Source organism: Pelobates fuscus, chromosome 5, assembly GCF_036172605.1.
Source record: "Pelobates fuscus isolate aPelFus1 chromosome 5, aPelFus1.pri, whole genome shotgun sequence".
Classification (NCBI taxonomy): Eukaryota; Metazoa; Chordata; class Amphibia; order Anura; family Pelobatidae; genus Pelobates; species Pelobates fuscus.
This window is the reverse complement of record NC_086321.1, coordinates 285,057,186-285,084,327: the sequence shown is the minus strand read 5'-3', so window position 1 is coordinate 285,084,327 and position 27,142 is coordinate 285,057,186. Positions and strand designations below refer to the sequence as shown.

The 27,142-nt window shown below is 39.5% G+C and overlaps 1 protein-coding gene across 1 annotated transcript in view; it reads right to left on the bottom strand.

Moving 5' to 3' along the window:
• UPF1 (UPF1 RNA helicase and ATPase) overlaps positions 1-27,142 on the bottom strand; it is a 51,931-nt gene that overhangs the window by 11,198 nt on the left and 13,591 nt on the right. Inside the window, exons 2-16 of the mRNA XM_063455390.1 lie at positions 26,005-26,147; positions 17,857-17,946; positions 11,934-12,101; positions 11,039-11,219; positions 9,945-10,106; positions 9,013-9,097; positions 8,321-8,419; positions 6,844-6,952; positions 6,460-6,619; positions 5,361-5,479; positions 4,513-4,677; positions 3,683-3,797; positions 3,391-3,534; positions 2,440-2,653; positions 1,240-1,357 (exon numbers count right to left, since the gene is read on the bottom strand). Of these exons, the coding sequence (XP_063311460.1) occupies positions 1,240-1,357; positions 2,440-2,653; positions 3,391-3,534; positions 3,683-3,797; positions 4,513-4,677; positions 5,361-5,479; positions 6,460-6,619; positions 6,844-6,952; positions 8,321-8,419; positions 9,013-9,097; positions 9,945-10,106; positions 11,039-11,219; positions 11,934-12,101; positions 17,857-17,946; positions 26,005-26,147 (2,072 nt within the window). The remainder of the gene's footprint in view (positions 1-1,239; positions 1,358-2,439; positions 2,654-3,390; positions 3,535-3,682; positions 3,798-4,512; positions 4,678-5,360; positions 5,480-6,459; positions 6,620-6,843; positions 6,953-8,320; positions 8,420-9,012; positions 9,098-9,944; positions 10,107-11,038; positions 11,220-11,933; positions 12,102-17,856; positions 17,947-26,004; positions 26,148-27,142) is intronic.

The following is a 27,142-nucleotide window of genomic DNA, read 5'->3' as shown; positions in this document are numbered from 1 at the left end:
TAGTAATTTCCCGCATGGATTACTGTAACCCTCTCCTGATTGGTCTCCCCAAAAGCCGTACTGCCCCGCTACAGTCTGTAATGAATGCTGCAGCTAGACTGATTTTCCTATCCAGTCGGTCCTCTCACACCTCGCCCCTCTGCCAGTCCTTACATTGGCTCCCTGTATCCTATAGGAGTCAATTCAAAGTGCTAACCCATACATTTAAAGCACTGAACAATTCCAGCCCCTCTTATATCTCTTCACTGATCCAGAGGTATGCCCCTCCTCGGACGCTCCGCTCTGCCCGCGACCACCTCCTGACCGCTGCTTGCACCCGTACGGCCAACTCACGCTTGCAGGACTTCTCACGGGCGGCTCCTCTCCTATGGAATAACTTGCCTACTGCCATCAGACTCTCCCCTAGTCTTCAATCATTTAAGAAGGGCCTTAAATCCCATCTCTTCAGGAAAGCGTATGGCCTCCCAGAGTAATCTCTCCCTTACATACCTGTCCCTATGGGATAGTGCTTTGCTCTCTCCTCCAGCTCTGCTTCACTCCTACTTGATATTTCCTATCCTAATGTTTCTAATACCCCACCTCCTATAGACTGTAAGCTCATTTGAGCAGGGTCCTCTTCAACCTATTATTCCTGTAAGTTTTCTTGTAATTGTCTTATTTATTGTTACATCCCCCCCTCTCAAAATATTGTAAAGCGCTACGGAATCTGTTGGCGCTATATAAATGGCAATAATAATAATAATAATAAAGTAAGTTTGATCTAATGGTTTCACCACATGGTGACTACCGGGCACCGCTCCCTTCTCTCAGCAGTAAAAACAGGCTCTTGTGAATTAAGTCCTGCCATGCAGCAGAGGGTCAGCTCATAATGCTTAGCCATGAAGTCAAACCATTCTTAAAAATAAAATAAAAAGAACACCGCACACAATCGCTATGTTAGGGTATGCAGCGCATTGGTCACTTATTCTGTCCCCAGCTGATAGAAGGGAGACCGAGGTATAATATGACCATTTCTTGCTGGTAAAAAAAAATAATTTAAAACAAAATTGCATTACAGAATTATTCCATCATGGGTCCTTAAGGGAAGGACACCCATGACGGAATAATTCCATCATGCTCCTCAATGGTCTTTAATTGTTGTGTGTTTTTTTGGGAAACAAAATGAGGGAGCTGCTGAATACACCATGTTATGGTTTATTACAGATATTTCTATACACAATATGAGACAACTGTACAAACCTGTTCAGGTAAGAGGTGCCTGAGCTGGCAATTTCTTCTTGCCCCTGAGTCACATAAAAGAACATTGGTTTGTCTGGCTGTGGCCATTGGAAATCAAATCCTTTCTTCACACGGTCAGCTAAAATTAGATTCACATAAATAGATTAATTTCATGGCAAAATAATTTAAGCAGCATTTCTTTTCATAATTTATGTTGAAGGAGAAATTACTATTTGTTCAGCTGAGGAAATGAAGAAAAAATACTGATATGGCAAATTTTCCACTAGACACTATCAAAGGACAATTCAGTCCTGGCAAGTAAAAAGGAACCCCTGATAAGTGTGCACTTTCAGTGTCCAGACAAGCAGTTGCAAGTAACTTTTAGGCCTGAGCAGAACAAACAGAAACTAAAGGTTATAAAGTGACAGGAGAGAGACATAGCTACATAGTTGTGACAGTAAATGTGCTCATATTACACAGGGTCCTGGAGCACTACAACATGGAAGGCAGCCTGCATGGTACATACTGTAAGACAATAAATAAAATATAACCAATACAGTTAAAGTTGAGGGAGGAATGCAGAAGAGAGAGAACAGGCAGACACACACTGACCGGGGTAGATGCTGTTGCTATGAAGTACACATAGGGTTATGCCGTTATTTGTCTGAGCAAGTTATGATCAACAGTAGTTGGTCAGGTAACAATAGCATCTGACCCAACAGGTCTGCTCAGCCAGGTAAAGGGGGGAAATAAAAATGTAAAGCTTGGTATTTAAAGGGTTACTTCCAAGCACATCATTACCTGGAGTCTGCATGTGCAGTGTTTCATGTTGAGATGTACCTCCACTTTCAGAATCGTAATGTGTTTCAATAGCAAGCACAAAATAAATATTCCAGGCTCGTTAAGGTCAACTCTGTGCATATCTCTATGCACAAAAGTGCATTAATTGACTGAGAAAGGTCAGCTGATGCTCTAAGCTAAACAAGAGAAAGCGGGATGGACTTTTGCAAATCTGCAGAAGCCAGATGTCGTCAATATCCACTGTACGACCCTCAGCGCCTGGCGGGGACTTCGGTAAAAGGGGCAAACTGTAGTAAAATGGTTTACCCATTAGCAGGAAACAGGGCCAGGGTACTCCTGGCACAATAACACTAATGCAGGCTATACTGGTTGGGAGGCTTGGACTAAACCTTTAAAACTATTAAGATGTATAAAACGTACCTGCAGTAACACCATTTTGAAGTGAGCCTTCATAAAATATGTTGGATGGAAATGCACTAAGTGCAGGATGCATTCTGTACTGGACCTGCAGACGAATGGGTCGAATTCCAAGAACCACAAGTCTCTCAAACAGAGATTGGGACAATCCTGCTTTTGCTGCTTTTTTACACATAACAACTGGACCAAGCTGGCAGTGATCACCCACTAAAATGAGCTGAACAACAAAAAATACAAGGATGTCAACAGATTAAAACAGCAAACATCTTTAGCCAACTATGGTTTTGCTTAATTGAGCAAAATGTTTTTCAAGACTTACACATTTATTTTTTAATTTATAGTAACAATATTTTAAGGTTTACTTATGTAGTCAACTTTAAATTTTTTTATTTTTTATTTTTAAATGGACAATGCGAACAATGTTTCTAAACACCAGCATTAAAGGACCACTATAGTGCCAGGAAAACACACTTGTTTTCCTGACACTATAGTGCCCTAAGGGTGCCCCCACCCTCAGGGTCCCCCTCCCGCCGGGCTCTGGTGTGAGGAAGGGGTTAAACGTACCTCTTTCTCTAGCGCCGGGCGGGGAGCTCTCCTCCTCCGATCCTCCCTTTCGGCTGAATGCGCATGCGCGGCAAGAGCTGCGCGCGCATTCAGACGGTCTCATAGGAAAGCATTTACAATGCTTTCCTATGGACGCTTGCGTGCTCTCACTGTGATTTTCACAGTGAGAATCACGCAGGCACCTCTAGCGGCTGTCAGTGAGACAGCCACTAGAGGATTTGGAGGCTGGATTAACCCATTTATAAACATAGCAGTTTCTCTGAAACTGCTATGTTTATAATAAAAAGGGTTAATCCTAGAGGATTAAGCTGAAGTGGTCTGGGTGCCTAGAGTGGTCCTTTAATGAAATAGTTTTCCTCATGTGATAATTGCAATGTTACTGCGACTTACCTGTTTTGCTCCAAGAACAACCGGCACCATACATTCAGGCTCAGTAGCTTGAGTACTTTCATCAATGAGGATTGAACGAAATTGCATTTTTGCAAGCCTGGGATCCCCGGCTCCAACACATGTACAGCAGATCACATCAGCATTCTAAAAGATAAAAAAATATATGTGCTATTTTAGGTCTTATTTACTGCAAAGCATGCCCCTCAAATTCAGTCATTGATTTGCCTAACAAAGTGACACTACACAAATGGAAGTGTAAACTAATGCAGACATAACAGGATTAAGGATTTACCATAAGAAGTTCCCTTTCAGCAGTTCTCTTCAGGGCGCGATAGCGTTTCTCATCAGCCGAAGAAAGCTCTCCAGTTTCATCTTTCAACTGCTGTAACTTCTGAAGCTCGGGCATACTTTAAATAGATTCAAATAAACTGTTAACCTATTAAACTGAATCTAACAGGCAAAAGTATTCAGCCCAAACTGAAACTTGACAGAACTGACAGTAAATCCTAACATGTAAACCCAACATTACATTTTAACTTGAGGATGGTACCCACATGCGTATTAACTAAACTTTGTAAACATTAGCTAAACCCAGCAATGCCTGCAAACTTTTGTTTGTAAGCATCATAAAAATAAATCTAAATTTAAGGATGCAGGTCAGTATGCTTGCCTTATATGCAAAAGTAATCAATCAGGCACACCATTAGTTGGCAATTACTTTTTGGTTTGTCCTAACGGACATGGAAAATAAAATAAATAGGTCTATAAACATACAGTATTCTATAACCATTTCCAAACAGAAATCTATTCATCCCTGTGTTATGAGGTTTTCATTAGGAACCTGAAAAAACAAGTGTATATTGTAGCAGCAATTTGCCATTCACTTTATTACATTTGGTTTGCCTTGCTATTTATGAAGTTCTCTGATAAACATCTGCTGGCTTTTATGAAACACCTGATTTTTTTGTTGGATACTCTTACATTACATGAGACATTATTGTAAAGGTAGGTGACCTTCCAGATAGCAGTCAGTTATTTGCACATTTATATTACGAATAGAGGCAGATTTCCACAAAACAACCGTATCCTTTTTACAAATCAAGCAGTCCGCTGAGCACCTACCTCTCCATATTGCGAATCTGGTTGTGCAAAGCAAGGAAGGACACAGGTGAGTCAATAGCTTCACGGCTTTTTGCACATAAACGGACGACTTTGAGGCCAGTCTGGTGGATTTTCTCAGTTAGCTGATCCACTGCAATGTTGCTAGGGGCGCAAACCAAGACTGGTCTAAATGGTGGGGGGAGGAGAAAGAGGAGAAAATTCTGAAATTAATATGCAGGAACTGCTCATTTTTATTTTTTGCCATATGTCAGCTGGTCTTATCACTAATAGACATGAGCATACTAACAAAAAGGAGAGATTTACATTTGTTAATTTGTCATATGCCATGCAGGCTTACCAATTGCACATTTTTTTCTCACATCACACAGGAGATAGATTGCAAGTCACATAAAGAACAGCGTGAACCAATGCATATATGAAAATTTACAATGCAAGATTTTTGTATAGGAGGAATAGCGCAGGAAGAATAAAGCATATGATAGAAGTCAGAATTGCTCACACAAAGGTAGTTTGGGACAATGCTGCTGTAGATATCAGAAAATATCCAGTGTCAGTCCGGGGCAAGAGGTGTGGGACATTAAGCATCCCATAAGGACAGGAGATGGTAATATAGCTGAGATACCAGGCATCTACTCCAGTATCTACTGTTCAGGAAAACTGACTTGTATGAGATAACTGAGTCATTTGCCATAATCGTGCCCCGCTCCTTTGTAGCTTTAGTGTAAATATTGCCAAGGCCAGCAAGGTAAGCAGAGCTGAAACCTTCCAATAGCAAGAAGTGGAACCTGGAGCACCAAGGCTAATTATTGTAAAATAAAAGCACAGTAGAGCGACATTCTTGCACTCACCCATTTCCTTGTCTAGCCAGATGGTACACAATGGTAGCAGAAGTTACAGTTTTTCCAGTTCCAGGGGGGCCCTGTATAAGACTGAGTGGACGCTGCAGAACAGTCTTCACAGCATAAACCTGTCAATAGCAAAATGTTAAACCCACTTGGATTGCAATCCAACTATTTAGTATTAAAGCTAGACTGTATTAACACATGAGTCAAAGACCTAACAAAGAAAAACGCATTATACTAATGCTTCTAACAGATTTCAAAACTATAAAAGCACAATTTGCAAGTCAAAAATGATCTTTTCATAGTCCTTTTACAAATGCAACAAGAATTGTATCTACACAGCAGCCCTTCATCTTCACTTCTATTTGTACTGTATTACATACTTGCATTAAAAAAAACAATATTTTCACTCAACACTCACAATATACCATTAGAGAGGAAGTGGTTGGGCCTTGTTCTAAAATAACAGGCCTATACAATATGCACAATACAGTTACAAGCAAAATTATGTTTCAACAAGGCTTCATCATATGAATGATTGCAGCATAGAGACAAATGTGAAATTGTTAAGAAATAAATAAGTAGTTCGGAAACTGAAGGGTCACCACTGTTGTAAGAGGAAATCTGTAAACTCCCATTATGCCCATCAATTACGCTCTCTAAAACATTGTTCCACAGTTTTTTTTACATGCTCTAAATGATGGCTTAAAACTTCAAATACTAGGACTGGCTAGTAGCCAGTCCTCAAAAGTTATGTGTCCTGAGGGTCCATGGCGCACTCACCAGAGGTGAATTTTTACGCACTAGGGCTAATATTTAAACCATGTTGATGCGAATGTGAGCTGCTTGCATTGCACTGCAAGAGTGGTGCCTCACATGAACCGATTATCTGCACAGATCTTAAATGTGTTTTAAAAATATCAGTTTAACCCCTTGAGGAGCAAAATTCTGGAATAAAAGGGAATTATGACATGTCACACATGTCATGTGTCCTTATGGGGTTAAGCATAATGCAGTCTATATTTATCAGTGTAGTGTCAATGTCACAAAATCTAAAAAAATAAATACAATTACAATAATGATTTGTGAAAGACTGTAAAATTACCTGTGAATGGTTAAGATCAGGAAGTCCTTGGGCTGTAAACCTTTTTGGAAGTTGGCATTTGATAATCACATCTTCAACTTCATGTCCCAGGAGTTTATGGTAGATGTAGCCAGAAACAGATGTTTCATCTACGGCAAAAGTCTTCAAGGCGCTCTGCATTCTAATTACAAGAACATCAATCATATTTAAAGATGAAGCATCAAAATACAATTATAAAAAGGCATGGTGTGATCTTTGACACCAAATTAGTTAAGATAGAATAGAGGGGATTTGGATTGGCTTACAATTCACCAGATTTAGATTTCTCTAAAACCTTTTTTTTCTTGAAGACTAGATCAAACACAAACATTTTATAGTTGATAATTAAATATCTATGCATCATACCTGTCAAATGAAGTAGACTTCCACACAAAATCCACTTGGAAGTTATGAGTGACCTCCACTGGTGCACCAACACTACTTCTTAATTCAATGGCAATTTCATCACCATAATCTAGTCAGTTAAGGAAATAATCACACCCTTACTTGGAAACTTAATAAGCAACACAAAACAAACACAGATCTTTGTTTTATATACCAGATATTTACTATGGTCTGATAACTTATTGTTCTACTCTATAAAGTTATGTATTTGTTTGCAGTGGAAAGAATTCTTAACATGTCTATAAAAAACACTCCAAGTGGAATAACACCTAGAGCTTATTGTAGAGAATATGGCAATCAATCTTGATTTATTTTCCTTTGTCAACTGTGCTAAGATTCCACCTTTTTTCTAAGGACATTATATAGTGTGTATAGTGCTGAGCTATGAACCAGGCATGGAAATGTGTTGCAAAATAGTTCACAGAAGAGCTACTGCAGAGTCACGGGTCGGTGTGTGCTCATGTCATAGAAGTGCTGAAAGGGACGCTATAGTCACCAGAACAACTACAGTTTAATGTAGTTGTTCTGCCAAGTACATATAGTCCCTAAAGGCATTTTCATGTAAACAATGCCTTTTCAGAGAAAAGGCAGTGTTAACATTGCTCCCCAGGGACACATTCAGTGGTCACTCCTTAGATGGCCACTGGAAGTGCTTCCTGGGGCAGTGCTGCAGTTCAGTGTCTCCATGCTCTGCATGATTTAATGCATCTCAATAAGGAGGTGCTGAATGGCCAAGGTGACGTTTGGTCCTGCTCCCGACGCTCCTCCTTGCCGATCTCAATTCTGATGTCAGCTAAGGAAGCGGATTAAGGGCCGGGTCAGTGGCACTGGGAATAAGGTGAGTTTTATTAAGTTTTGAAAGGAGAGGAAAGCCACCTAAATGGTGGTTTTAACAGTATAGGGTCAGGAATACATGTTTGTGTTCTTGACCCTATAGTGTTTTTAAAAACTATCAATGGAAAGTTGTGACATTGACGCATAATTAAATTCTAACAATTTAGGATAAGACATTCATCAAGATAATATTTATTCTGTGTTATTTATTGTAATTTTGAATGCTGTGTTTATCAATTTTATGGTCATCTGGGATCTTCAGTTGAGAGGATAAAAGGCCATTACTGATTTTAAATCTTGTAAATGCAATGTAAGAAATGGAGTGATTTTATGTGTCCCATTTTTTAAATCTTTCCTTACATGTGGTGCTGCTATTCGAGTTTCGTGGAAAGGAGAAGATTTAAATAATTATATGCCTTCTATCAATAGAAGTTTTGTGAGTGCAATACTTTTAAATTTGTGTCCACAGTATTACATTATATTAATTTTTATATTAGTAGATATTTGGTGTTTTTATATAATTCATCAAGATAAGACATGGCAGCATAATGGTGATCCATTAAAATTAAAATTTGCATATAAGTTGAGTTAAGAGAAAGGATACTATCTGGAACTTTGATCACGTGACCAATCCCTTTCCACAGTGGTGCCAGGTCCCCTTTGTATCTCAGGCATATTTCATCCCCCTGCATTAGACGCATATCTGAAATATAAAATGCATATAGAGAAAAGATGTTTGCAGGTGTTTTAATTCACTGTAATGTTTGGTGTATCATGATAAAAAAAATTCCCAACATAAATCACTAATATTCCAGGATAAAAATTATGACATACATTCCTTGTAATGAGCCATGACATTTGGGATTTTTGTTTGTGCAGAAAAGTCCATTCTCAGGAAAATCCTTATAATCTAAATAAGCACATTTTCCATAAGTGATTATTCATCTTTGATTAATTCAGAACTCATTACACTTTGACAATTAACTTGTCATCATAAATTAGACACAGTTATGACTATTAGCCTGCATAAGCAACATTCAGATATTGATATATATTTATTCCATACAGATATACAAGGTCAAGGCATGTATCAAATGTGTTCAGCATAACGTAGAGAAGTTGTTGTGTAATAGATTTTAGTTACATCAGACATAAATTATTGTACGGCTAACCAGTTTGGTACTGTAGAGTTAAACATTTTAGTGCTGACACACTCTGGATATTGTACCATGACATTTAGGCTGATGTGAAGTATTCAATATAGGAACCGGCAAAGGATAGATATTTAATGGTTACCCGAGTCTGTCTTTGGCAAAGTGAAATATGCAATCCGTTTCTTGTTCAAGCCGAGATCCCAACGCACTGTGATGTTGTCTTGAGTCTAAACACAGATATAGGAACAAGGCAAAACCATTATAATCCTACATATTCAAACAACCAAAGTGCATATAGTACCTGAATCTTATGATAATTGTTTTAGGATGTCCTCAGGAGAGCACCTTCAGCAATTCATATAGAAATAAGAATTTAAAAGGGACACTTCAAACCCCTGAAGTGCCATTTTTTGTTTTACAGGAAGTGCAGATTTCAACAGAAATGGGCACTTTCATAAAGTAACTTTGATACACCCTCATAGCCTTCAAGCAGACAACCGGTCATGGTTTCGCTAACTCAGTGGAACTAAACAGAAGACAATGCCCAGAGCATCTTGGAAAATCTGTGACTGGACAGTCTGGGCTGGGGGAAAAAAAGGAAGGACAGCAAACAAAAGAACTGCAACTTTTACGAGATGTTTCAAGTATAACCCAAATGGAAAAATATGCATAATTAAATTAATGCATATTTTCAATTTGAGTATATCTACTAAACAGTGATTTTAAAAAATGTTGGGCAGTGGAAGGTCTTACTAAAGGGACTATGTAGAGTAGACACTATTTCCATTTGATCTAATTTGAATTTGTTATAGTGCTCTGGAGTGTGCTTGTACAGTCCCTCCATTCAGTGTTACACAATTTTGTGAGCAGTTTAACACTATATAAGTGGCCCTTGCCACCCACTGTCCAGCCCCCAAGGCTGAGATTACACACTTCCTACTAGCCATACCACCAACAAGTGCTGTGAGACTGAAAGTTGTCTGCTAACACTCTCAGCCAATCACAGCTGTCGATTGCTGCTGAGACTAATGCTTCCTCATTATATACTACCTTTTAAGCCTAATGAATTTTCACCTGAGATTCCTTCAGCTTCTTGTCATAATCAGCTTCTAGTTTAACAAGAGGTCCAAAGATATTTTGGTATTGATAGGCATCTTCATAACGAAGTAGGACATGTTGAGGTTCTTCATCAACACCTGGCTTTTCCAGATCTTCTAAAGTTGCAGAAGGATTTTCCTGAAACAATCAAAGAAAACATTGAAGTCAAATGGTTATCAATAAGCTGGAGCAACAAATCTGTCAGACCACCATTCTTTTCTCAAAATAAAGCATTTATCATTACTATTAAAAACAAAAAATACCTGTGAATTAAAGACAGATTTGAAGTGCAGTGAAGATACTGTGCACAGAGTCATAGGATTCAAAATGGCTTTGACCAGGTGTTTACAAAAGGTAGATCCCCCAGATGTTTTAAAACAGCAGCTTCCATGATGCTTGGTCAATCTATAGGTATTCTAAAAGGCATACAAAGCATCACGAGAGTTGATCTGCAACATCTGGGAATCTACCTTTTGGGCATCCCTGGCTTAGACTGTATGCAAAGATGTGTTGTGACACCTTTGCATTTGACATGTACTGAATAGAGAAAATATAAATGACAGAGCTCATTGCTAACTTTGAGTTGCCTACTGGGTTGCGCAATAATCCCAGCAGTGATAGTTCCTCTGGTACTACCAAATACAAAGAGGAAGCAAATCCCACAGAAAACCAAGAGGACTCAAACAATTCAGCTGCAATAATGAATTTACACCAGAATCTACTCCAGACCAGAAAGATTTGTACATATGGAAGCATGGAGCACAGACAAGAACCGCATGTGTGCTCTGTAAACCTCCCACAGTAAAATCATGGAAGAACTTGGGATATTTCAGACACTAGACACAAAGGTGAGTATTAGAGTTTAATATATTTTTCAAAAATGCATAAGTTGGGTCTATAACCACCTTGGAGCCTTACTTTGATCTAAACCCTGGCAATACAGATATTATCTACAAGCAGAATTTTTCAGTTCAACATAGTCAGCGAGGCAATAAAATTGCACCTCTTAACAGTTTAAACATTAGAGTTTTCAACATTCAGCAACAAACCAATAATAAAAAGTAAGATACCTTCCACAGTTCCTCCAGTTTATTGATTTGCTGGGCTGTGATCTGGCGAGCGCGGAGTTGCTCCTGCTCAGACGGTATTTTAACAAGCCAAGAGAGGAAGCAACGGTCCTGAATCAGAGGTTGCCACTGGGAGCTGTCCCAATTGATATCCTTCAAACTGCTTTGACTAGCACAAGGTTGCCTTTACACAAAGGGAAAAAAAACAGAAGTTTATCTTTGAAATAGAGTTGTTCTCTTAAAAACCACTGTCATCCTCATCCAAAAAAAAGTAGTTCACAAAAAAAAAAAAAAAAATCTTTCTAAAAAAACTCCCATTGACTGTGTTGGACTTTAACTGAATTCCAACTCCGTCATTATGACAAAGTAAGGAATATTTTGTCTTAGTACCTTCCTTACATCCTTAGCCGCCACTAGTGATGGCTGAAGGGAAAAAGGCTCTATCGGAGGATCCGCCATAGACATCAAGTATTGTACTCTCCTGCATGCGCTAGAGTACGGTGCTAACGTGGGCTTTTGGCAGCTGAAGCAGACCAGCAGGAAGAAGATGGCTGCGAGGGACAGATTCAGGTAAGAATAAATCACCTTCCCCTGGACCCTCTTAGCCACTACACTGCCAGCAGAGCAGTGACCGATTTTTTGCAAATTAAGCAGACAGTTACAAAGTTACTTTTGAAAAAGGCAGTTCACCTCAGTAGACATGTTATGCAGTGTGAATAATTTTAAAGAAACAGTAATCGACTGAATTGCAAACTCAGTATGTAAAAGTTCAGCAATACAAAAGTATAAACCTACAAATATACAAAATATAGAGAGGAAAAACAGGGCTAAAAACAAAAAAAAAATTATTTAAAAAAAATATATATAATCTCCTCAGAATGCTTACTAGTTCACATACCTGCAAAGTAGCACAACCACAGAATCAGCCTTAGCAGGTATGAATCCAAGGAGAAACACGTTGCGACACCCACAGTTGTAGCATTCCAATACAGTTTCTCCCAGAGGCCCGTCTTTGTGCAGAGTTACCTCCTTACACTTGGCTCTGACTAGATGATTTACAATATGGCTGAAAAGAAATTGAGGAATTACACTTCGCTGAAAAGAGTTCAACTTAAAGAATAAAGATCATTTTATATGCTTCCGTTTCTTTGAAAACAGACTGCTTCTTTTCTAAATACAGCTAAAACTAATTTCATGAAACTTTATGTGTTTGTGCCACCATAAATGTAAAGCTTTCTCTATAAGTGCACTCATAGATTACTTTATAATATAGACATTGCTCTCTATGTATACATTACACAATATTGACCCTATATGTATACATTACACAATATTGCATGTGGACGGGTGGAGGAGGAATGGGGCGATGTAACTCCACCCCCCACAAATATCAAGACAGATCCACTTAGTGCAAAATGCCTTATAAGATCACACTAACATATGGAGTCAAACTACAGACATACCAATTACAGCTTTCACATTTTCAGTTTTAACCAATTTACAATTATTACTATTTTTTAATATAATATTTTGTGGACAAATTTTTAGGACAAATTAGTAGTCCTCAACTGTACTTTACTCCTATCATGGTATACCATTTGAAAAAGTAGACACCCTGAGATATTTTAAGAGACACTTTGGGCACCTTAAAACCTATATTGCTGTATTGTTACAGCAGGCCCGGGCAACAACTTACCGAAGGGGTCAAACCGTTATGGAACATTTTAACGCAAAAGTCTACAAGCCAGGAGCCAATCATTCTGCCACTGCACTTCCAGTCAATGCCAAAGCCTTCAAGTAAAAGGAATTCTTGGCACTAGATAGGCTGATTGTCAGCTGACTCTTTCAGCATATCAATATCTCCCCATTTTAAAAAGATTACAAAATAAGTACCCGGGAGCGTGGCCTGGACGCAGAGCCGAGCGGGTGCAGGACAAAGCTGCTCCCGCTCCAAACAACAAATCTGTCGGATCAAATGCCGAAAATCAATATCAAAACCCGACAAATGGGCCACCTACAGACGACTGCTGATGAGGGCTACGCATTGGTACCACACATCAGGTACCGATTGCAGAACACCCGGCAAAGTGACCCGGAGGCCTACAAGCATGGCCGGCGTGGAGGAGGCGGCCGCTCCTCCGTCGCCAACGACGGCTTCCAGACAGAGACTAATCCCACGTTCCCCCCCAATGGACCGGTGGGGGTTATCCCGGTCCCAGCTCACCATTACCTGCTGCCAAACGACGACGGGGTAACCCGAAAACGACAGCCACTCTGCGCAGCTGCTGCCAAGATGGCGGACTCCGCACGGACCCTCACCACATGGGACCTAATGGAGCCGCTGGAGGTCCGCATCGACAAGCTATTCACAGCCTTCTGGGCGAGGCTTGAGAGCAAACCACGACGTGCAACCACTGCCTGACCCACCGCACCCTCCCCACCACGCACCAAGCTTGTTCTGCCGGACAGCTCCTGAGTCACACACCGACAAGTGGCGGAGGAGACGGGTGAAGCCAAACACGCACTCCAAACCACCTCACCACGGCGGCGGAGTCTCTACAAGGCCCAAAGATGTGCCTCAAGGCCCAAAGCTCGACCAACGACAGAGACGCGGCACTGCAGGCCGCCCACAATGCCTTCCCAGGCTGAAGACCACATGGTCTGCGGACTCCAAAACACCGACCACACCGTCAGAGGCTCACCCGCCGCTGGCGGCGGCAGAACACCAGAGCCCCACATGGCGCCCGCAGAAGGGATGACCCGGCCTCCTTGAGTAACTGTCAGTGGAACACAGGTGAGGGCCTTCACGGAGGCCTGGGGCTGCACCAAGCCGTACCCCTGTGGATCTCACAAGCTGCTGGGGCCATCTTTCCCACTCCTCAGACGTGCACGGCTGCACCACCCAGCAGCGGTATAGGCTGAACTAACCCCCCTAGCAGACAGTCTCACTACCACCACACCTGGCTACGGACTGTTGGGACATTACCTGCTCAGCTACACGACCTCTCTTTGCTGGACTTCTGTTTGTAACTTCACCTCCAAGTTAACTGTTAGTTTCCATGTTTAAATATGTCATACATACATACATATACAACGGCTAGGCAACGCATAATGTCATACACCTTCACACGCATAGATGAGATTAGAGGCTTGCAATATACCTGCTTGTCTCACTACCCTGTGTATGAATGTATGCCCCAACATGACGATCAACCACCTACATACACGGTACATGTACCTTTAAATATGTTGCTACCTACTGCCTTCCACCAAACCTTACACATGCCGAGCGATCTAGATACAACGATAGACATATGAATACAAGCAGATTTACCTGTGCATACGTATTAATGTTCAAAGCTATTGCAAACATAAGATTTCCTGCTGATTGTAACTAACCGAAATGAACATGCTCTATGTGTGCTTCAATAACTTAAAGCTTGCCTATCGATCCTGCAGCCATGCTACCGCATGCCAAACGAGGTCATTATTGTTACTTGTCTTATACCTGCATCTATTTTAACTCCTATGTTGCCTTACACAGCTATTTAGATAAAGCGACTTACTTCAACATACAATAAAGCAGTCCAGCATGGGAGAAAACTTAATACTACTGTATCCGCTCTAACTACTCTAGCATGTTATGTTCCGTAAGCAATGATTACTAGCATGTTCTTTTCATATTAATGACCTCCCTCTGAATCTTATACTGACTAGCTACTACTACTTTGTAAGACATGTTGGTACATTAGGACTACATCGATGTAACTGTTCTAGCACTGTTAAGCAATAATTACTTTTATTGTTATTCTAATTTTTATTTTATTAACCAAGCTTGTATAAACCTGTTTACATGACGTTCTAAAAAAACAAAAAAAATATGGCAGTCTTTCTTAGAGGTGTATTGCCCACCACCTTGTTATCATCAACTTGTCTTACCCCACAATGCCTCCTCTTTCTAATTTGTACCCCATAACGCATATGCCATAATAAAAGAAAGATTTACAACAAAAAAAAGAAGTACCCTTTTCACAATAGGGAGCTACAGATAGGCTGAGAGTGTGACTGAAGCCTTGGACATAAACCAGATGAAATTCACACCATGAAAACTTTATTGTGATTAAGTTCTTAAGGTGTCCGGAGTGGCCCTTTAATATGTCCAATTTTGAGTCTTTTCACAATGCACAGAAATGACCAATTTCTGTTGAAATGTACTGCTAAATATTTAATTGCATCCCACATGAAAAAGGCTGGATGGCCATTAAGCAATTTTTTTTACCAAAGATCAGTCTCCATCTTCTGCCCAAATTTACTTTTTAATTGATTGTATAAGTTGGACACTAAATAACTAGATATGCACCTAGCAATACAACTATTTTTATAGCACATTGGGAAGAGACAATTATTTACGGAGACCATAGGCTGGGGTGCACATGTAATTGCCTATGTGTCTTGTTATTTGTTTGTTTTTTTATTTGGGAGGGCATTGAGGACTTTTAAAATTTTCTTAATGACGACTGGGGCACCCAGCTGAATAGTACTATAAGTCCCGTGGAAATAGATTTAAATGGAAATGGATTTAAATATTTATGTGGAGGGGGAATCACGTAAAACAATGACTTTCTTTAAGAAAGTTGACACTATTGGTTATGTCATGTATAGTAGTGGAGGCTATTTCCCATGGCTTAACATCCCGAAGGGACAATTACTTGGACTAAGGCGTAATTGCACGGAGGAGAGTACATTCCAAACACAAACCCAGAAACTACTAGATAAAGAAGTATCCTGAGTATATCCTGGGAAGAGCCTGGGATGAAGTTAATGAAAAATCATAACTGGAGCTACTATATAAGGACAACTCTGGTGTTCACGTAACCCCCAGTGATGTTTTTGTGTTCGACTATAATACCCAACACAGATCAATTAAACATATTAATAAAGTACTGGCCTATTCTTAAAGCGGATAAGGATTAAGGTGAATCACTACCCGAAAAACCTTGTATCACTTTCAAAGGGGCTCCTAATTTTAAGAATTCTTTAGTTAGTAGCTATCTGAGAGAGAAACCTAAACATATAACAAATAATTGGTTTGGGGAACTCACAGGATTTTATAGGTGCAAGATGTGTTTAGGCTGTAGGAACATACAACAAATAGGAAATGGGGTACATCACGAGTTTCAATCAGAAAGAACAAAGACCGAGTACACTATTAGAGAACATATTACATCACAGCAATAATATCTATTTTTTACAGTGCCCGTGTAAATTGCAGTACATTGGAAGAACCACACGACCACTATATAAAATAATACGCGAACATGTATATAATATACACGAAGGGGTAACTAGTCATAGTGTTTCAGACCACTTCCAACAAGTACATAACCAGGATCCTACAGGCTTGCTCTTTATAGGGATTAAAAACTTTTTAAAGACTGGAGAGGGGGAATTTTATTAAGAAAATTGGCCAAGAGGAAATGCGGTGGGTGTTTAACTTGGAAGCTCTAGCCCTGGCCGGTCTCAATATAGATTTTTTATGGTTCCTCTTAAAGGCTTTATTCCCCATTTTAGATTGTTGTGTAGCCATTCGATTTTTAGACAATATGCCCCTTTTTTATGGTTTTATTTATTTTTTAATATTCTGTACACTTTATTTTTATGTTTATTGATCTTTGTAGAGTTCATAAGATGTGATATATGGCGAGTACTTAAGAGTATTCCCCTTTTGTTTTCCTTATGTTGTAAGGTTATGGAAACTGTGCATATGTATATGGTCTCTGAGCACTATTGGAATAATTGCAGATAGCATAAAGAACATTATTTTATGTATGGACATGGGCACTTTAAAAAGGTGTGATGTTCAGTCACCCTCGCCGTGGGAGATTTCTTTTATGCTTGAGAAAGCCCAGAGATGCGGGGTGAAACCCGCAAGTTCCTGCACGTGCAGTGAGATTGCGACCAGCTGGGAGTTACAGAGAGGATGCGCAGATTGTATGCTCTTCAACACCCAGAACCTTTGGTCTACATTGAGTGCAGTGAGATTTTACTGTTTTACTTTTCAATTATTGTGAATAATAAAGCTTTCAACTTTTATACTTCCGGTTGGTGGTGAATTTGTTTAACCCATGTTAGGATCCAACGATCTCAAGGGTCGGATCCTCCCTGTGCCGGATAGTTTGGAGTGGTACTATAACCACTCCTCAATTGTGAGTGTATTTCTTACAGAGCACCACATTTTATATTTTATTGTGACTATGTTGCACTAGGTCTATTTTTATGCTTATGTATTTTAGATCCTTGTGACATACTACACAAAGAGAGTGCAATTTTATCCTGCTTTGTCACATAAGAGTTTGTGTTTTCTCACAGTGTGATTTTTTAAAAACTGTTCTCTTACTTATAGATCTTTACTTGTATATTACTGGGATATCATTATGCCATGTCACTTTTCATGCACTGACACTTTATTTAAAATTGTTTGCGTACCTACATTTTTTTTTACTGCTAAATATTTGTGGGTCTTTTTCTACAAATACATTGAACTTTAATTGTAAAATCTGCAGGCTTTGCAGTACAGCTTCATCATGAAGTGCGTACATGGCACTGCTACACCCTATACCACGGATGCCTTTAAGGCGTTAATCTTTTATATTTTAATAAAGAAAGACAACCTAACCAAGCAGCAATGTGGATGCAGTTGGAATGCGTTTTCCAACCTATGAAGCAAATGACACTTCATTTAGTTGAGGTTTATTACACACACACACACACACACACACACACATATATAGGTATATATACACACACACACACACACATACCTGCCAGAGGTGTTTCCACGTCCATTACAGAACCATTTCTTGCTGGTGTTGCAGTAGACAACACAGGCAGGGTCATGAATCCCACAATAGCTTTAAAAGAAAATATGCATTAGCATAGCATGAATTATTTTTTATTTTTTTTTTAAAGATACCGACCTACACTTAAGCATGAAACAAAGGACAGTTAGCAAACATATCTCCTAAAAGGCATATTGCACAGTCTGTTGCTCTACATAATTCATTTTCTGCACTTTCAGAGTGTAGTGGTGTCGTGCAGAGAGGCACTGAGGCTAGTGGTGTTGTGCAGAGAGGCACTGAGGCTAGTGGTGTTGTGCAGAGAGGCACTGAGGCTAGTGGTGTTGTGCAGAGAGGCACTGAGGCTAGTGGTGTTGTGCAGAGAGGCACTGAGGCTAGTGGTGTTGTGCAGAGAGGCACTGAGGCTAGTGGTGTTGTGCAGAGAGGCACTGAGGCTAGTGGTGTTGTGCAGAGAAGCACTGAGGCTAGTGGTGTTGTGCAGAGAGGCATTGAGGCTAGTGGTGTTGTTGAGAGAAGCACTGAGGCTAGTGGTGTTGTGGAGAGAGGCATTGATGCTAGTGGTGTTGTGCAGAGAGGCTTGAAGGCTATGGTGAGGCCTAATAGAAAGCAGTTGTTGTTGGGGGATTCCATCATAAGTGGTGTGGAGATGGACAATGGTGGTCTTGTGAGGTGTCTTCCCGGAGCTACTGCTCACAGAGACAGGAGACGTATCTGTAATATTGTTAAACAAGCAAAGCAGGAAGAGGAATTGGATGTACTTGTCCATTTAGGGAGAAATGACTTGGCTTGCAATGAGGTTTCAGAGGTTAAGGAAGTTTTTAGTGTTTTTGCCAATGATATACGGCAGGTTGCTTCCACACTGTCATTCTCTGAAGTTCTGCCTGTGCATAACACTCAGAACGACAGGCGGATGCGTATTAGGGACTTTAACTTGTGGCTTGGTGAATGGTGTCGGGAGCAAGGATTTGGCTTTATTGCTCATGGTAGCTCTGTTTGGAATGGAAATAAACTGTACAAAAAAGATGGTTTGCATCTTTCTCAAAAGGGAACAAATGTTCTCAGTGAGCAGTTCAGAGGTTTTGCTAGGATGTATTTAAACTAGGATTGGGGGGGGGGGGCAAAAGGGTGATAAAACATCAATCCAATTGTCCCCCAAAACAAGGACAGAAGGTGCCTGTAGCAAGTGTGTTAAAAATGATAAGCTTAGAGTCATGTCTACAAATGCTCGCAGTTTAGGGAATAAGATCCATGAACTTGTGGCAATAATGGCAACTGATAGAGTAGATTTAGTCGCTGTTACTGAGACATGGTATAATGAAAAAAATGACTGGGACATAGCAATACCAGGGTACTCTTTATATAGAAAAGACAGGGAAGGAAAGAAAGGGGGAGGGGTGGCCCTGTATGTAAAGGATAGCATAAAATCTAGCCTAATAAAGGTTAGTGAGGCGAACATAGAGTCTGTTTGGGTTACGTTAGAATTTGGTAATCACACAGTAACTCGTGTAGGTGTGATTTATAGGCCCCCAGGACAAATTGAAGAGTAAGATAATCTACTAGTTGAAGAAATAGCTAAAATGACAATGAAGGGGGAAGTTGTTATCATCATGGGTGACTTTAATCTTCCTGATGTGAATTGGAAAACAAAAATAGCTACTTGTGCCAGGAGCACACATATTCTAAACTCCCTACTGGGATTGTCTCTAAAACAAGTCGTTGAGGAGCCAACTCGTAAAGAGGCCATACTAGATTTAGTGTTAACAAATGGAGATTTGGTATCAGATATTACTGTAGGTGAAAGTTTAGGATCCAGTGATCATCAGTCAGTGTGGTTTAATATAAGAACAGTGACTGAGTCACACCACACAAAAACAAAAGTTTTAGACTTTAGAAAAACAGACTTTTCTAAAATTAGAATATGTGTAAAGGAGTCATTATTAGACTGGAGCAATTTAAATGGAGTCCAAAAGAAATGGGATTATTTAAAAGTTGCACTACTGAAGGCAACAGAAAATTGCATTAGGCTTGTCAGTAAAAGCAAAAAATTCAAGAAACCACTGTGGTACTCCGCAGATGTGGCCAAAATAGTAAAAAACAAAAAGTTAGCATTTAGTAATTATAAAAAAACCCAGAGTGAGGAAGACAGAATGACCTATAAGATTAGGCAGAAAGAGGCTAAGCAAGTTATAAGAGCTTCCAAAGCACACACAGAAGAGAAAATAGCAGTCAGTAAAAAAGGGGGACAAAACTTTTTTTAGATACATAAATGAGAAAAGAAAAGTAAAACAAGGATTAGTTAGATTAAAAACAAAAGAAGGAAGGTATGTAGATGAGGATAAAGGTCTAGCTGACTGCCTCAATTAATATTTTTGTTCGGTATTTACAGATGAAAATTAAGGAAAGGGACCTCAGTTAAGAAAAAGGATAAATGAGTCATTTATTACACGAGTTTACAGAGGAAGAGGTTCTATTTCAACTCTCAAAAGTAAAGACAAATAAGTCAATGGGACCTGATGGAATACACCCAAAGCTATTAAAAGAGCTTAGTGGTGTACTAGCAAAACCATTAACAGATTTATTTAACCAATCATTGATAACAGGAGTAGTCCCAGAAGATTGGAAGTTAGCGAATGTTGTGCCCATTCACAAGAAAGGTAATAGGGAGGAGTCGGGCAACTATAGGCCAGTAAGCCTTACTTCAGTAGTGGGGAAAGTGATGGAAACCATGTTAAAGGATAGGATTGTTGAACATCTAAAAACACATGGATTTCAAGATCAGAGGCAACATGGGTTTACTTCAGGGAGATCATGCCAAACTAATCTTATTGATTTTTTTTGATTGGGTAACTAAAATTATAGATCAGGGTGGTGCTGTAGACATTGCTTACCTAGATTTCAGTAAGGCTTTTGACACTGTTGCACATAGAAGGCTTATCAATAAACTACAATCTTTGAGTTTGGATTCCAATATTGTTGAATGGGTAAGGCAGTGGCTGAGCGACAGGCAACAGAGGGTTGTAGTCAATGGAGTATATTCGAAGCTTGGGCTTGTCACCAGTGGGGTACCTCAGGGATCTGTACTTGGACCCATTCTCTTTAATATTTTTATTAGTGATATTGCAGAAGGTCTTGATGGTAAGTTGTGTCTTTTTGCGGATGATACTAAGATATGTAACAGGGTTGATGTTCCAGGAGGGATAAGCCAAATGGCAAATGATTTAGGTAAACTAGAAAAATGGTCAGAGTTGTGGCAACTGACATTTAATGTGGATAAGTGCAAGATAATGCATCTTGGACGTAAAAACCCAAGGGCAGAGTACAGAATATTTGATAAGAGTCCTAACCGCAACATCTAAGGAAAGGGATTTAGGGGTGATTATTTCTGATGACTTAAAGGTAGGCAGACAATGTAATAGAGCAGCAGGAAATGCTAGCAGAATGCTTGGTTGTATAGGGAGAGGTATTAGCAGTAGAAAGAGGGAAGTGCTCATGCCATTGTACAGAACACTGGTGAGACCTCACTTGGAGTACTGTACACAGTACTGGAGACCCTATCTTCAGAAGGATATTGATACCTTAGAGAGAGTTCAAAGAAGGGCTACTAAACTGGTTCATGGATTGCAGGATAAAACTTACCAGGAAAGGTTAAAGGATCTTAACATGTATAGCTTGGAGGAAAGACGAGACAGGGGGGATATGATAGAAACATTTAAATACATAAAGGGAATCAACACAGTAAAAGAGGAGACTATATTTAAAAGAAGAAAAACTACCACAACAAGAGGACATAGTCTTAAATTAGAGGGACAAAGGTTTAAAAATAATATCAGGAAGTATTACTTTACTGAGAGGGTAGTGGATGCATGGAATAGCCTTCCAGCTGAAGTGGTAGAGGTTAACACAGTAAAGGAGTTTAAGCATGCGTGGGATAGGCATAAGGCTATCCTAACTATAAGATAAGGCCAGGGACTAATGAAAGTATTTCGAAAACTGGGCAGACTAGATGGGCCTAATGGTTCTTATCTGCCGTCACATTCTATGTTTCTATGTTTCTATAAGGTTACAGGAGAAGCTCACTATTTAAGGAACACTATAGTGTTAGGAATACAAATACAAATGTGTATTCCCAAACATAGAAACATAGAATGTGACGGCAGATAAGAACCATTCGGCCCATCTAGTCTGCCCAGTTTTCTAAATACTTTCATTAGTCCCTGGCATTATCTTATAGTTAGGATAGCCTTATGCCTATCCCACCCATGCTTAAACTCCTTTACTGTGTTAACCTCTACCACTTCAGCTGGAAGGCTATTCCATGCATCCACTACCCTCTCAGTAAAGTAATACTTCCTGATATTATTTTTAAACCTTTGTCCTTCTAATTTTAGACTATGTCCTCTGGTTGTGGTAGTTTTTCTTCTTTTAAATATAGTCTCCTCTTTTACTGTGTTGATTCCCTTTATGTATTTAAATGTTTCTATCATATCCCCCCTGTCTCGTCTTTCCACCAAGCTATACATGTTAAGATCCTTTAACCTTTCCTGGTAAGTTTTATCCTGCAATCCATGAACCAGTTTAGTAGCCCTTCTTTGAACTCTCTCTAAGGTATCAATATCCTTCTGAAGATATGGTCTCCAGTACTCCAAGTGAGGTCTCACCAGTGTTCTGTACAATGGCATGAGCACTTCCCTCTTTCTACTGCTAATACCTCTCCCTATACAACCAAGCATTCTGCTAGCATTTCCTGCTGCTCTGTTACATTGTCTGCCTACCTTTAAGTCCTCAGAAATAATCACCCCTAAATCCCTTTCCTCAGATGTTGAGGTTAGGACTCTATCAAATATTCTGTACTCTGCCCTTGGGTTTTTACGTCCAAGATGCATTATCTTGCACTTATCCACATTAAATGTCAGTTGCCACAACTGACCATTTTTCTAGTTTACCTAAATCATTTTCCATTTGGCTTATCCCTCCTGGAAGATCAACCCTGTTACATATCTTAGTATCATCCGCAAAAATACACACCTTACCATCAAGACCTTCTGCAATATCACTAATAAAAATATTAAAGAGAATGGGTCCAAGTACAGATCCCTGAGGTACCCCACTGGTGACAAGCCCAAGCTTCGAATATACTCCATTGACTACAACCCTCTGTTGCCTGTCGCTCAGCCACTGCCTTACCCATTCAACAATATTGGAATCCAAACTCAAAGATTGTAGTTTATTGATAAGCCTTCTATGTGCAACAGTGTCAAAAGCCTTACTGAAATCTAGGTAAGCAATGTCTACTGCACCACCCTGATCTATAATTTTAGTTACCCAATCAAAAAAATCAATAAGATTAGTTTGGCATGATCTCCCTGAAGTAAACCCATGTTGTCTCTGATCTTGAAATCCATGTGTTTTTAGATGTTCAACAATCCTATCCTTTAACATGGTTTCCATCACTTTCCCCACTACTGAAGTAAGGCTTACTGGCCTATAGTTGCCCGACTCCTCCCTATTACCTTTCTTGTGAATGGGCACAACATTCGCTAACTTCCAATCTTCTGGGACTACTCCTGTTATCAATGATTGGTTAAATAAATCTGTTAATGGTTTTGCTAGTACACCACTAAGCTCTTTTAATAGCTTTGGGTGTATTCCATCAGGTCCCATTGACTTATTTGTCTTTACTTTTGACAGTTGAAATAGAACCTCTTCCTCTGTAAACTCACGTGTAATAAATGACTCATTTATCCTTTTTTTTTAACAGAGGTCCCTTTCCTTCATTTTCAGCTGTAAATACCGAACAAAAATATTCATTGAGGCAGTCAGCTAGACCTTTATCCTCATCTACATACCTTCCTTCTTTTGTTTTTAATCTAACTAATCCTTGTTTTACTTTTCTTTTCTCATTTATGCATCTAAAAAAGTTTTGTCCCCCTTTTTTACTGACTGTGCTATTTTCTCTTCTGTGTGTGATTTGGAAGCTCTTATAAATTGCTTAGCCTCTTTCTGCCTAATCTTATAGGTCATTCTGTCTTCCTCACTCTGGTTTTTTTTTTATAATTACTAAATGCTAACTTTTTGTTTTTTACTATTTTGGCCACATCTGCGGAGTACCACAGTGGTTTCTTGAATTTGTTGCTTTTACTGACAAGCCTAATGCAATTTTCTGTTGCCTTCAGTAGTGCAGCTTTTAAATAATCCCATTTATTTTGGACTCCATTTAAGTTGCTCCAGTCTGATAATGACTCCTTTACACATATTCTAATTTTAGAAAAGTCTGTTTTTCTAAAGTCTAAAACTTTTGTTTTTGTGTGGTGTGACTCAGTCACTGTTCTTATATTAAACCACACTGACTGATGATCACTGGATCCTAAACTTTCACCTACAGTAATATCTGATACCAAATCTCCATTTGTTAACACTAAATCTAGTATGGCCTCTTTACGAGTTGGCTCCTCAACGACTTGTTTTAGAGACAATCCCAGTAGGGAGTTTAGAATTTGCGTGCTTCTGGCACAAGTAGCTATTTTTGTTTTCCAATTCACATCAGGAAGATTAAAGTCATCCATGATGGTAACTTCCCCCTTCATTGTCATTTTAGCTATTTCTTCAACTAGTAGATTATCTAACTCTTCAATTTGTCCTGGGGGCCTATAAATCACACCTACACGAACTACTGTGTGATTACCAAATTCTAACGTAACCCAAATGGACTCTAGGTTCGTCTCACTAACCTTTATTAGGCTAGATTTTATGCTATCCTTCACATACAGGGCCACCCCTCCCCCTTTCTTGCCTTCCCTGTCTTTTCTATATAAAGAGTACCCTGGTATTGCTATGTCCCAGTCATTTTTTTCATTATACCATGTCTCAGTAACAGCGACTAAATCTACACTATCAGTTGCCATTATTGCCACAAGTTCATGGATCTTATTCCCTAAACTGCGAGCATTTGTAGACATGACTCTAAGCTTATCATTTTTTAACACACTTGCTACAGGCACCTTCTGTCCTTGTTTTGGGGGACAATTGGATTGATGTTTTATCACCCTTTTGCCCCCCCCCTCCTAGTTTAAATACATCTTAGCAAAACCTCTGAACTGCTCACTGAGAACAAAGCTAGTGTCATGCAGCAGTTTAGTTTGCTCCCCCAGTGCATGAAAAATATAGTTTACTTACCTCTTCTCCCTTGCCGCTGTGTTCTCTCTGCAGCCAGCCCTGCCTCCTCAGCGGAGATCAATCTTTATATCAGCCAATCCATTGCTTTCCCATATGAAATTAACTGACTGAACTAGCTGAGTTTCACTCCACTATTTCAACAGAAAAGTCTTTGGTAGCGGTCAGTGTGCCACTAGAGGCATTTTAACCATGTGCAGTAAACATTGCCATTCTTGCATGAAAGCAATGTTTTCAGTTATAGGGTTAAAACTACAGGGACATGGCACCCAGACAATTTCATTGAATTGAAGAGGTCAAGGTGCCTATTGTGTCTCTAAGGATGTTTTAAAGGGAAATTCTAGTGCCAGGAAAACAGTTTTCCTGACACTGGAGGTTCCCTCTCCCTCCCACCCCCCAATCCCCAGTTACTGAAGGGGTGAAAACCCCTTCAGTCACTTACCTGAGGCAGCGACGATGTCCCTTGTCGCTGTCTCCTCCTCTGCACCGCTCCTCCTTCTTACTCCGTCAGCCGGTTGGCGAGAATGATCCTGCCCACCGGCCGAGGAGACCTAATGTGCATGCGCATTAGGTCTCCCCATAGGAAAGCATTGAAAACGAATTTCAATGCTTTCCTATGAGGATTTGAGCGACGCTGGAGGTCCTCACACAGTGTGAGGATGTCCAGCGACGCTCTAGCACAGATAATCTGTGCTATAGAGCAGGAAGTTCCCTCTAGTGGCTGTCTAATAGACAGCCACTAGAGGTGGAGTTAACCCTGCAAGGTAATTATTGCAGTTTATAAAAAACTGCAATAATTACACTTGCAGGCTTAAGAGTAGTGGGAGTTGGCACCCAGACCACTCCAATGAGCAGAAGTGGTCTGGGTGCCTGGAGTGTCCCTTTAAGTATCACACAACATAATATGTCACTAATTACTTTACTGGCCACAAAAGTGCTCACCTGCAGGCATGGACCGGAAGATCCTTTGTATAATAGGTATCTTCTTCATCTTCTTCAAAGTTTAGCTCACCCAATAACTGGCTTGTTTTACCCACTCCATCATCCACGCTACCATTCTGAAGTATGCCATCTGGACCATTAACCTAGAAAAAAAAAATAAAAGGAACTGTAGTTTTGTGCAAAGCAAAAGTATTACATTTTTGGAGATAAATTGCTTAAACCTATAAAACAGCACCCAAAATATGCAGATTTTATTTTCATCGCTATTTAATTTCATTAAAAACATAAGGAAAAAATAATTACTATTGCAATTCAATCAAGGATGCAGACAGTATTGCATCCACATGAAAGACTAGCAATTACTAATCCAAATGTTCAAATAAATATGAGTTATTGTTTAACAAACGTTAAGAAAAGTGCTAGAGATAATTTTCAAAGGGAAGACATGGTTGACACATAGTAAAGGGCACTGCAGTTTGAAAAGTCCAGTAGATAGCTTAATTATAGGCCACAAAAGTTTTAAATTACATATATCATGCGTTTCTGGAGATATTATTGCTGGTACATCCCATTGTGAAATCTATTCGAACAAAAGCCGCACTGATCTATTTTAAGTACTTATTAAGTATCTTAATAGCAATGTACTGATAAAAAATAACAATATAGATATTTATTTCTATCAGTGCATTGTTGTGTGTGTGTATATATATATATATATATATATATATATATATACACACACACAGACAGACACACACATATATATATATATATATATATATATATATATATATATATATATACATACATACACACACACACCGTAGTAGCTTGCACTCCAAGAAGACATTTGTAGTGCCCGGTGCTGGTTGTGGCAAAGGTAGATATGGGTGTAGAAACAATCGCACTCCTGGGACTTGGTTGAAGTAGTAAAATTTAGCTTTTATTTATTCCATATAAAAATATTTTATATGGAATAAATAAAAGCTAAATTTTACTACTTCAACCAAGTCCCAGGAGTGCGATTGTTTCTACACATACACACACACACACACACACACACACACATATAGTATATACTCGAGTATAAGCCGACCCGAATATAAGCAGAGGCCCCTAATTTTACCCCAAAAAACTG